The 13002-nt window shown below is 35.9% G+C and overlaps 1 protein-coding gene across 3 annotated transcripts in view; it reads left to right on the top strand.

The window, feature by feature from the left end:
* The window catches only part of LOC123536196 (RNA-binding protein 1-like), a 35205-nt gene that overhangs the window by 14233 nt on the left and 7970 nt on the right, over window positions 1-13002 (top strand). For all 3 annotated transcript variants that reach the window (XM_045319159.2, XM_045319160.2, XM_045319158.2), the window contains 2 exons: window positions 8899-8979; window positions 12815-12970. In XM_045319159.2, coding sequence (XP_045175094.1) covers window positions 8899-8979; window positions 12815-12941 — 208 coding nt within the window. In that variant the 3' untranslated portion in view covers window positions 12942-12970. The remainder of the gene's footprint in view (window positions 1-8898; window positions 8980-12814; window positions 12971-13002) is intronic.

Genomic DNA, 13002 nt, shown 5'->3' on the forward strand with positions numbered 1-13002 from the left:
AAATTGATTTCTAACATCTCTGACCACGTTTACGGCATAAAAAGTGCAGTTCTGCATTTTTTTGTTAAAAAGTTGAAAAAAATTCTCCAATGCCGTGAAAATAGGGTAAGGCCAAAAATTTAGCGTAGGTCAGGATACCAGAAAAAAAAACTTTTTTTAGGCCTGAGTAAACTGCTAACCGAATTTCTTTTCAAGTAAAGATAACATTTCAGCTTTTTCTAAATTTTAGATTAAAAAGGACACCCCTCAAGATTTATTTTAAAAAAAAATGAAAATATTGAAAATGCTTCAGTATTGAATAGTAAGTAAAGTATATAAATTTATAAAATCAGTTGTGTACATTGTACTCTGAGAAATATGTAGAAAATATAAAAAATAGTGTTGGTCATACAACAGAAACTTGATGTGAAATAGAAGGAATTTCGCATTATTTTATAATTTGCTGAAGTTGTAAGATATATTTAATACCAGTTTTTAGAAATAAAATATCTGCAGACATTTAATGCCTTTCTTATACATATTTAACATGATTCAGAAGTTGATTTGCTGCATTGTATTGTCTCCAATTGGCTTGTCTGTGTGAAAAATCTTATGTTTTCATTACAATAAATTATATATGTATTAACTGCTGGTTGCAGACTGTTTTAAAGATTTGTTAAGTAGAATAACAGAGCTAGAAGTTAAAATTCCAAAAAGCTTTTCTCATTTCTACATAAATGAATTCAGATCAGTCAGAAAATCTCTAAATTGTAGCCAGGGAGCAGTAAATAAACATATTTTATTGGTCTTTTTAAAGCATAAATTTATGGAATATTTATTGATCTAACAACAGATGAGGCACTAATTAGTGGCAGTACAGTATTTAAAACTTTTCCTTGTGGGTATTGGTTAAAAAGAAAATGAAGAATTTTAAACTATGAAATTAGGTACATACATGTAAGGAAGTACTACTCCATCACTATGTTTTAGGGTAAATGAATTTGGAAAAAATGGTCTTAGTTTATATTTTTTTGATAAGAGGAGTTGCACAAGGCTTTAAAAATTACTTCATGACTATTGCAACAGCAGTCTTTAACAGTATATAGTTATTATGAATAACAGAGTCCATTCAATGGTCATTAATAGCAGAGTTCAGCTTTGGTTAGTTCTAGGGGGACATTAGGGATGTTGCAAATATTTCATTACCTCTGGTGAACAGACTGATTCAATTGGTCAGCTATTATTTTGCTTTTTTAGCTCACCTGTCACAAAGTGACAAGGTGAGCTTTTGTGATCGTGCGGTGTCCGTCGTCCGTCGTCTGTGCGTGCGTCCATGCGTGCGTGCGTCCGTCCGTAAACTTTTGCTTGTGACCACTCTAGAGGTCACAATTTTCATGGGATCTTTATGAAAGTTGGTCAGAATGTTCATCTTGATGATATCTAGGTCAAGTTCGAAACTGGGTCAAGTGCTATCAAAAACTAGGTCAGTAGGTCTAAAAATAGAAAAACCTTGTGACCTCTCTAGAGGCCATATATTTCACAAGATCTTCATGAAAATTGGTCAGAATGTTCACCTTGATGATATCTAGGTAAAGTTCGAAAGTGGGCCACTCAAAAACTAGGTCAGTAGGTCTAAAAATAGAAAAACCTTGTGACCTCTCTAGAGGCCATATATTTCATAAGATCTTCATGAAAATTGGTCAGAACGTTCATCTTGATGATATCTAGGTCAAGTTCGAAACTGGGTCACGTGCCATCAAAAACTAGGTCAGTAGGTCAAATAATAGAAAAACCTTGTGACCTCTCTAAAGGCCATATTTTTCATGGGATCTGTATGAAAGTTGGTCTGAGTGTTCATCTTGATGATATCTAGATCAAGTTTGAAACTGGGTCACGTGCGGTCAAAAACTAGGTCAGTAGGTCTAAAAATAGAAAAACCTTGTGACCTCTCTAGAGGCCATATATTTCATGAGATCTTCATGAAAATTGGTCAGAATGTTCATCATGATGATATCTAGGTCAAGTTTGAAAGTGGGTCACGTGCCATCAAAAACTAGGTCAGTAGGTCAAATAATAGAAAAACCTTGTGACCTCTCTAAAGGCCATATTTTTCATGGGATCTGTATGAAAGTTGGTCTGAATGTTCATCTTGATGATATCTAGGTCAAGTTCGGAAATGGGTCACGTGCCTTCAAAAACTAGGTCAGTAGATCAAATAATAGAAAAACCTTGTGACCTCTCTAAAGGCCATATTTTTCATGGGATCTGTATGAAAATTGGTCTGAATGTTCATCTTGATGATATCTAGGTAAAGTTCGAAACTAGGTCAACTGCGGTCAAAAACTAGGTCAGTATGTGTAAAAATAGAAAAACCTTCTGACCTCGCTTGAGGCCATACTTGTGAAGGGATCTTCATGAAAATTGGTCAGAATGTTCATCTTTTCACTATGTCAAATAATAAAAAAAACGACATCATACTCAAAACTGGGTCATGTGGGAAGAGGTGAGCGATTCAGGACCATCATGGTCCTATTGTTTGTATCCTCTATTCTTGTTCTCCACCTCTGATTCATGTGGAGAAGTGGGCAGTTACTTGCAGGAAAAAAGGGTTTCAGTGCATGTACAGAATATTCTAACACGATCTGCAGCAATTGCTATATAAACGTATAGCGAAATCGCCTATACATGTATCTACGATAAAATATGGTTGGCTGTTACATTTCACCCCCTATGATTGTGGCATAAGAGATTCTACTTCAGTTCCATTACATACAAATTATTTCAGGGCCAAACGGTTGAAAACAGCAGTTCAAAAACTTAAATATGATAAAAAGTCATACTGACTTATGTGTAGGACCGTAAAACACGTTTCGATCTCTATGAGCAAATTCAATTAGCTTAAGATTCAGCGGTGACGTCATAAATATATGACATAAAGTATGACGTCATAATGATGTGACGTCATATAAAGTTAAGCTCGTAAATACTTCTCAAAATTCTGATAAAAAGAAACAAATATCTATACGTTCCATTGGCTATGCAACTCTTTCTAACCATAGGGGGTAAATTGTAACAGCATATGACCCAAATGACGTATTACGCTGAAAATGTAGTACTGTAAAACACGTATTATTTGCATTGTTAGAATCGAAATAATAAATCTGTTCCAATAATTTTATCAATTAATAAAACATGGGCAGTTGTTTGGATGCGAATGATTAAAACACTCGTGCTACCCTCGGATTTAATTATTACGCATCCAAACACCTGCCCATATATACACACTCGTGATTTAATTATTACGCATCCAAACTCATGCCCATGTTTTATTAACTGATAAAATATAGGAACAGATTTATAATTTCTTAATTCAGGAATATTGAGTTAGATTTTATTGTTGCCCACAGTAACATAACTGAAATATTGTTGAAAAATAGTGCTAAACCAAAAAAGTAACAAAAAATGTCATAGTTCACATTTTTGGTACAGTTACAGTGAACAAGTATTATTGAATGGTCCCTCAGCTTTAATAGGAACTGCATGCTATAAAATCCTTTTCTGTAGAAGCTTGGGTATTGCCTCGGTGAAAAAATTAATATATGTTTCACTTTCAGCAGTAAAATGTCTGGTTAAATGTTGTTCTTTGTGGAGGAAATAATTGCATGCTATTGTAAATCCCTCCAGTTCTTACACTTTGAATTTTAGAATTTTCAGATGTACAGAGCAGTGTTAAGGGGTTTTCGTGTCCTTGAGTGGTTAAGTTTGCTGGTTTATCACTTGCACCCAACCTTAGGTTTTTGGTACCCTACATTGATGTAGAATTCATTCCTGTGTTGATGGTTGGTTGGTTCTACCCTCTTGAAACAATTCCAAGAAGGGCGTTTTGGTTCTTCCTTTATCATTAAAAGCTGGAAAGCTGCCATATGACATAAGAAAACTTTTAAAGTGGATGAATCTGTATGTTGAGCATGTTTGAAAAATTAGAATAATTCTCCTGTATGATATTCTATAGCTGTTAAAAAACTGATTATTTCAAATTGAACTTGCCTAGCTTTTTCTATTTTTATGCCTCCGAAGTTGAGCATATTAAAATCGCACTGTCCATGCATGCGTGCGTGTGTCCATGTAAATTATTGTCTGGGCCGTAATTCTGCCATCCATGAAGGGATTTTGAAATAACTTGGCATAAATGTTTACCATAATGAGACAACATGTCATGTGCAAGACCCAGACCTCTAGCTCCAAGGTCAAGGTCATAGTTAGAGGTCAAAGGTTAAAACAGGGTCTGTTTCGTGTCTGGTCCATAACTTTATCATCCAAGGGATTTTGAAATAACTTTGCATAAATGTTTACTATAATAAGACAACTTGTCATGCTCAAGACACAGACCCCTAGCTCCAAGGTCAAGGTCACAGAGGACAAATTTTAACAGGATCTGTTTTGTGTCAGGTCCATAACTCTGCCATTCATGAAGGGATTTTGAAATAACTTTGCATACATGTTAACCATAATGAAATGATGTTTCTTGTGCAAGACTCAGACCCCTAGCTTCAAGGTCAAGGTCAGACTTTAGAAGTCAATTGTCTGTTTCGTGTCTGTTTCATAACTTCTATTCATGAAGGGATTTTGAAATAACTTGACATAAATGTTCCCCATAATGAGACGACATGTCATGCTAAAGATCCAGACCCCTAGCTCTAAGGTCAAGGTCACACAGAGGTTAAAAGTTAACATGGTTTGTTACTTGTGTGGTCCATAACTCTGCCATCGATGAAGAGATTTTTAAATTACTTTGCATATGTGCTCGGGGGGCATGTGTCACTGATAGTGACAGCTCTTGTTTCTCTGTTTTGAAAACTTTAAATCTGGTTATATAAAGGTTATATTTCAGTCCATAAATCTTGCATATTTAATGTTGAATCAGTCCAAAAGTTAGTTGTCCATCAGCATGTCAGTCATTTAGGCAGTGTTGAAATACAGCTTTAGCATAGTAACTGGACTAGTGTATAACACAGACGAAGAAAAACATATTGTTTTTACAAACTGTGCCAACTGAAAATTACCATTATGATTGAAATGTAGACAGATTATGAATTCATGAAAAGCAAAATGTTCTGTAAGTCGAACCCTGCAATAGTAATAAATGTTGATATTTACTAAACAAACATTGAATTAATTTAAACCCGTTGGATCTTGAAATCGTGATAGTTCAGTTTTCAATGTGCTCATACCATGATCTTGCCAGACAGAGCTGTATAGCACAGGAAGTGTCATGAAAGGCTTGCATGGCAGCTGAAATATGAAAGAAATTTTTGAAAGGGTTATCGTGGCATGTTTTAAACAGAGTTTGTTCATGTATTACGTATTTGCATGTTATACAGGAGAAGTTATTGTTTAAACAGAATGCCATTAAAACTTGAAGGTGGTTTGGCACTACTTAAGTTACTTTCACTAAAATCTGTTTTCCTTAAATTTGTGTATACATGTATATGTATTGTGTTAACTCAGTAATGATTTATTCTTTAGCTTTTTCATAGAATTTGTTATTGTAAATGTTTAATGATTTATTCTGTATGCCAGGGTCAGTCACCCCGATCACCTCAAGTATCAACTTGGCAACAATTACCTCCCTTTGATTCAACCCATCAAATAATCAACGTTCAACCATTCAACTTTAATATATCACCCGAAAAGGTCGGCAAATCTGCGCTTAGCAACGTACCTTGTCATCTTAACAACGACCTTGACCTTTTTGATCAGCGTTGCCATCACTACATTTTCAACTTTACAACTATAGAAATTTCAGCAATATATCGACTCTAAATCAACTTTAAACATGGTAACTTGTAGTGATAAAGTAGTTTGAAAGCATTTCTTTCATGTTTTGTAAAAATTACATTAATTTCTTACTTATGTTTTTAGATCATGAACATTTTGCATACTGTAAAATCAGATATTTGCACTGGGGCAATGTTTCACAACAGTTCACTATTACAATACATTTGCGAAGTTTCTAGTTTCTGTAATAAAGAAAACTTTAAATAAAATTTTCTTATTTTAATTAGACTATTCATTTCCTATACATAACAACAATTCTCCTGGTCATGGTAAAAGCTAGTTGTATCCATTTGTTATAAACATGGCTGTTATACGATCTGTTTCCCATCTTTTCATGATCTGTTGTTAAAATTTGACCCTTTCAAATATTTCTGATTTTACAGTAGTTTGTGTCAATTTCCATTTGGTTCGACATACATGCATTGATATTTCACTGCTTAAAATCGTGAACAAGTTTTTCTAGAATTTAACGGAATGCATCATTCATTTCAAGTGGCATTGTAAATTGATTTCTAGGTTTGCTGATTGTGCAGATAGACTGAAAAGTGTAAAATTTATATTTATTTTAAATTTATATTAAAGATTAAACGGTTTCCTAGCTAAGAATGGAAACTGGTAGATGCCATCTTGACTGCGGGAAAGTTAAAAAGAAAAGTTGGGTAAGAATAGGTTTCAAAAAAAATTTAGTTTGAGAAAAAAATCACATAAACATACCGATTGGGAATTTTTTAATTTTTAGCTCATCTGATTTTTTGAGAAAAAAATGATGAGTTATTGTTATCACTTAATCGGTGTCGGCGTCAGCGTTGCCTAATTGAGTTTTATGTTTAGGTCAGCTTTTCTCCTTAACTATCAAAGGTATTGCTTTGAAACTTGCAACAGTTGTTCACCATTATAAGCTGACTGTGTACATCAAGAAACATATCTCCATCCTGCTTTTTGCAAGAATTATGGCCCTTTTTGGACTTAAAAAATCATGGGTAGGACAATTTTTATGCCCCCGAAGGGAGGCATATTAGTTTCCAACTGTCCATCCGTTCGTTAGTAACCATTATAATCACCATTATAAGCTGACCCTGTACAGCAAGAAACATAACTCCATCCTGCTTTTTGCAAGAATTATTATTATTATTATATACCACATTTATATAGCACTCTTTTCATATAAAAATACATTCAAAAGTGCTTTACATAAAATCATTTATATAATGTTCAATAAAAAATGGTAATTGAACTATTATAGAAGAACTTAAAATTACATTACGGTAATAAGATACCAAGCATTTTAAATTGAAGGTAGGCAGATTAAAACAAGAATTCCAACACGATCTGATTCATTTTCCTATTAAACAAAGACGGCTGAAAACAATGAATTGTTATACAACAATTCACTGTTCTGACGTCACAGTTATTACGTCATAGCATCAACAGCAATTATTAAGTGCGCGCTGGAAAGAAACATTGAAAACGGGCAGATATGAATGAATGCCGTAAAGGATACTTTAAAGTCTTGGTAAGTGCGCCCTCGTGATAAACTCTCGCAATCTGAACTCAAACAATAATCCACCTGTGACAAACTACTACAATAATATACTCTCTTGAAACAAAAATCCTATTTGAGCGTATGGGAACTTCAAAAAGTATCTAGTGCTCATATCTTGGTTAAGTTTATGTTAGGTCAACTTTTCTCCTAAACTATCAAGCTATTGCTTTGAAACTTGCAACAGTTGTTCACCATCATAAGCTGACCCTGTACATTAAGAAACATAACTCCATCCTGCTTTTTGCAAGAATTATTGCCCCTTTTGGACTTAGAAAATCAGATTTCTTGGTTAAGTTTTATGTTTAGGTCAGCTTTTCTCATAAACTATCAAAGCTATTGCTTTAAAACTTGCAACACTTGTTCACCATCATAAGCTGACCCTGTACAGCAAGAAACATAACTCTGTCCTGCTTTTTGCAAGAATTATGGCTCCTTTTGGACTTAGAAAATATCAGATTTATTGGTTAAGTTCTGTGTTTAGATAAACTTTTCTCCTAAACTATCAAAGCTATTGCTTTGAAACTTGCAACAGTTGTTCCCATCATAAGCTGACTCTGTGCATCAAGAAACATAACTCCATCCTGCTTTTTGCAAGAATTATGGCCCTTTTTGGACTTAGAAAATCATGGGTAGGACAATTTTTATGCCCCCGAAGGGAGGCTTATAAGTTTTCAACTGTCCATCCGTTTGTTAGTTTGTTTGTTCGTTCTTTTGTCGCAACGTTAACTTTTTGCATGAAGACACTTTACTCGCGCACCACTGCACCCAGGACCTTCAAACTTCACATGCTGATAGTACTTATTGAGTACACGACCCCTACTGACTATGGGGTCACCAGGTCAAAGGTCAAGGTCACAGGGGCCAATGTTAACTTTTTGCATGAAGGCACTTTACTCGTGAACCACTGCACCCAGGACCTTCAAACTTCACGTGCTGATAGTACTTATTGAGTACACGACCCCTACTGACTTTGGGGTCACCAGGTCAAAGGTCAAGGTCACAGGGGCCAATGTTAACTTTTTTCATGAAGACACTTTACTCGTGAACCACTGCACCCAGGACCTTCAAACTTCACATGCTGATAGTACTTATTGAGTACACGACCCCTATTGACTTTGAGGTCACCAGGTCAAAGGTCAAGGCGCTGCAGGGGCATTTGTCACCATTAGTGACAGCTCTTGTTCTAATATATAAAAAAATCAGATGAGCGTCAGCACCCGCAAGGGGGTGCTCTTGTTGCAACTTGGAACAAGTTGTTTTGTAAAACTTATCCATAAGTGGAAAAACCACTGAATTCATACAAAGAAGAAAAAAACTACATTTAAACAATTTTGTACTGTTTACTTAAGTTTGGGATTAAACCTAGAAATCAATTTATGACTGCTTCTTATTGTATTTTTTAGACAGGTGTTCCAAAATTCATGATATTTGTCTTAAGAATAGAATAAACTTGTACCACAGAATATGAAATGGTTAACAAAAACTTACAGCTTTCGTGAAAAAAAAATTATTTATTTGGGAAAGCTATATTATTACAGGTCAAGGTCGCCATATAGAGGAGGAAGAAGATCACCTTCACCTTCAGTTAGAAGACGGTCACCACGTTACTCACGAAGCAGGTTTGTGTTTTGCACAATAGACCTCCCACTTAGCTCAATAGGGAGAGTGCAGGTCTATGGTTTCGTGGCGTCTTGAGTTTGATCCCCGGGTGGGGTGTATGTTCTCCGTGATGATTTGATAAATGACATTGGTTCTGATATCATTGTCCTCCACCTCTGATTCAAGTGGGGGAGTTGGCAGTTATTTGCGGAGAACAGGTTTGTACTTGTACAGATTCCAGGAACACTGGTTGGATTAACTGCCAAAACAAACAAAACAGAATAATTTTAAAACTGTCTTTTCTCACTAGTTGATGAATTGTTTGCCCCCAAAAATGGAGACTTTACCCTTATTAGTATGTATGTCTCTCTGTCCGAATTTGTATTGTGCATATATCAAAAAGGATTGTACTTAGAGTCATCTAACACCACAGGATTGCTATTCAGCATGCTAAAATATGCACTGAGTGATTTCTTTGGGATTTTGCTCAGTAAGACCAGAATTATGGCCCTGAACATTCAATCTGTCCGCCAGTAAGACTAAAATTGTGGCCCTTTGTTTTATGTCCCGCTTATTTTAAAAAGTATTTCACCAATAAACATTGTAGGGTTGTTTTTCAGAATGTTGATTATGCACCCAGGGTTTTGAGATTTTGCCCAGTCAGACCAGGTTGTGGCCCTTGACTTAGTAAAAATATGCCTAAAGGTCTTGTCAATTTGTGTTGCATATATCTCACAAAGTATTTTGCCAAGAGTCCGGTGTCCGTTGTCTGTCTGTCTGTCATCTGTCAACATTTAGCTTGTGTATGTGATAGAGGCTGTTTTTTTCAACTGATCTTCCTGAAATTTGGTCAGAATGATTACCTTGATAAAATCTAGGCCGAGTTCAAAAATGGGTCATCTGGGATCAAAAACTAGGTCACTAGATCAAATCAAAGAAAAACATTGTTATGCGATAGAGGCTGTATTTTTCAATTGATCTTCATGAATTTTGGTCAGAATGATTGCCTTGATGAAATCTAGGCCAATTTCGAAAATGGTTCATGTGGGGTCAAAAACTAGGTCACTAGGTCAAATCAAAGAAAATCTTTGTGTATGCAATAGAGACTGTATTTTATTACTGATCTTCCTGAAATTTTGTCAGAATGATTATCTTGATGAAATCTAGGCCAAGTTCTAAAATGGTTCATCTGGGGTCAAAAACTAGGTCAAAGCAAAGAAAAACCTCCTGTTTGCGATAGAGGTTGTATTTTTCAACTGATCTTCATGAAATTTGATCTGAATGATTTGCTTAATGAAATCTAGGTCGAGTTTGAATATTGGTCATCTGGGGTCAAAAAGTAGGTCACAAGGTCAAATTATAGAAAAACCTTGTGTATGCGATAAAGACTGTATTTTTCAATTGATTTTCATGAAATTTGGTTAGAATGATTGCCTTGATGAAATCTAGGTCGAATTTGAATAAGGGTCATCTGGGGTCAAAAACTAGGTCACTAGGTCAAATCAAAGAAAAACCTTGCCTATGCGATAGAGGCTGTATTTTTCAGTTGATCTTCATGAAATTTTGTCAGAATGGTTGCCTTGATAAAATCTAGGTCAAGTTCGAATATGGGTCATCTGGGGTCAAAAACTAGGTCATATCTAAGAAAATACTTGTTTAAACTCAAGAGACTTCTTTTTTGTCCAATCTTAATGAAAATTGGCCAAAATATTTGTTTCCATGAAATCACTCTAGTTCAAACATGTTTACACTGTTATGGTGTGTTTCTCAGGTGAGCGACCTAGGGCCATCTTGGTCCTTTGTTAAGGTTTTTAATTTGATTCTTTTATGATTAACGATGTGGGTTCGAAACCTCATTTGGGGCGTAGAATTCTTCATGTGAGGAAGCCATCCAGCTGGCTTACGGAAGGTCGGTGGTTCTACCCAGGTGCCCGCTCGTGATGAAATAGTGCACGGAGGGGCACCTGGGGTCTTCCTCCACCATTAAAGCTGGAAAGTCGCCATATGACCTAAAATTGTGTCGGTGCGACGTTAAACCCAACAAAATAAATAAATAAATAAATCTTTTATGATTAAAGGCTAACCCAACACTCTTGATATATTTCATTTGTGGGAAAGAAATGTTTGATTTCAAGTTACTGTAAAAATGACTTGTTGCTGCACTGTAAGTCAGTGTAAAAAATTCCAATTGGTCAAAGCCATGATAACATTATGAGTGCTACAGATAGTACAAATTCATGTCTATGATATATGGATCTCTCGAAATGGAGCACATAGAATTATTCTAATTAACTCTTATGTGTTGTTTGTTCCTTGTTTAGCTTTCTTCAGTTTTGCCATCAACAAAATGGTCATTAGATTGTGGTTGACAAACTTTTTTTTGACAATTTGTTACATACAAGACTCCACAATAAATATTGTCAAATGACAGTTTTTATTATGCCCCCCCTTTGAAAAAGGAGGGGTATATTGTTTTGCAGATGTCGGTCGGTAGGTCGGTCAGTCGGAATGTAGACCTATCCGTTTCCGGATGATAACTCAAGAACACTTTGACCTAGGATCATGAAAGTTGATAGGGAGGTTGATCATCACCAGCAGATGACCCCTATTGATTTTGAGGTCTGTATGTCAAAGGTCAAGGTCACATTGACCCTGAATAGTAAAACGGTTTCCGGATGATAACTCAAGAACATTTGGGCCTAGGATCATGAAAGTTGATAGGGAGGTTGGTAATGACAGCAGATAACCCCTATTGATTTTGAGGTCAGTATGTTAAAGGTCAAGGTCACAGTGACCCAGAACAGTAAAACAGTTTCTGGATGGTAACTCAAGAACGCTAAGGCCTATGGTAACGAAAGTTGATAGGGAGGTTGGTCATGACCAGCAGGTGACCCCTATTGATTTTGAGGTCAGTATGTCAAAGGTCAAGGTCACAGTGACCAGGAACAGTAAAATGGTTTCCAGGCAATAACTCAAGAACGCTTGGGCCTAGTGTCAGGAAAATTGATAGTTAGGTTGGCCATGACCAGCAGATGACCCTTATTGATATTGAGGTCATTAGGTCAAAGGTCAAGGTCACATTGGCCAGGGACAGTTAAATGGTTTCTGATCTTGTCCAAAACCATAGGGCCTAGGGCTTTGATATTTGGTATGTAGCAAAATCTAGTGGTCCTCTACCAAGATTGTTCAGATTATTTCCCTGGGGTCAAATATGGCCCGACCCCTAGGGTCACATGGTTTATATAGACTATATAGGAAAAAACTTTGAAAAACCTCTTGTCCAAAACCACATGGCCTAGGGCTTTGATATTTTGTATATGACATCATCTAGTGATCCTCTACTAAGATTATTCAAATTATTCTCCTAGGGTCAAATATGGCTCCGCCCTGGGGGTCACATGGTTTACATATACTTATATAGGGAAAAACTTTGAAAATCTTCTTGTCCAAACCACAAAGTCTATGGCTTTGGTATTTTGTAATGTAGCATCATTTAGTGTTCTCTACCAAGTTTGTTCAAGTTATCCCTCTCGGGTCAAATATGGCCCTGCCTCAGAGGTCAAATGGATCATATAGACTTATATAGGGAAGAATGGTAGAACTTTTGTTTACAGTGAGCATATAATTTCTGTTCCTTGTGCAATTACTGAATGCATCAATGGGGGGCATTTCGTGTTTGACGAGCTCTTGTTCCAAGAATGTCTGTTTCCTGTTTGTGAAAATTGAAATAAATATGTCATGGAATTATTTAGTCTAGATAATAAATTTTAGAATATTTAGTGGGAGGATAATTGTGTTCATTATTTAACAGAAAATGAATGTTTATATATATAAAGTATGATAATATCTTTTCAGATCCCCAAGGGACAGATCTCCCCGAGGCCGCTCGCCACGTGGCCGTGTTTCACGTGACAGATCCCCACCTCCCAGAAGAAATTCAGATGATAGAGCCAGGTCACCATATGAAGATGATGGAAAATAAACTGTTAAAAGTCACTACATTGTTTGTTGGTAAGCAATTCTTTTTCAGATTCATTCCACAG

This window comes from Mercenaria mercenaria, chromosome 17, assembly GCF_021730395.1.
Source record: "Mercenaria mercenaria strain notata chromosome 17, MADL_Memer_1, whole genome shotgun sequence".
In the NCBI taxonomy this organism is placed as follows: Eukaryota; Metazoa; Mollusca; class Bivalvia; order Venerida; family Veneridae; genus Mercenaria; species Mercenaria mercenaria.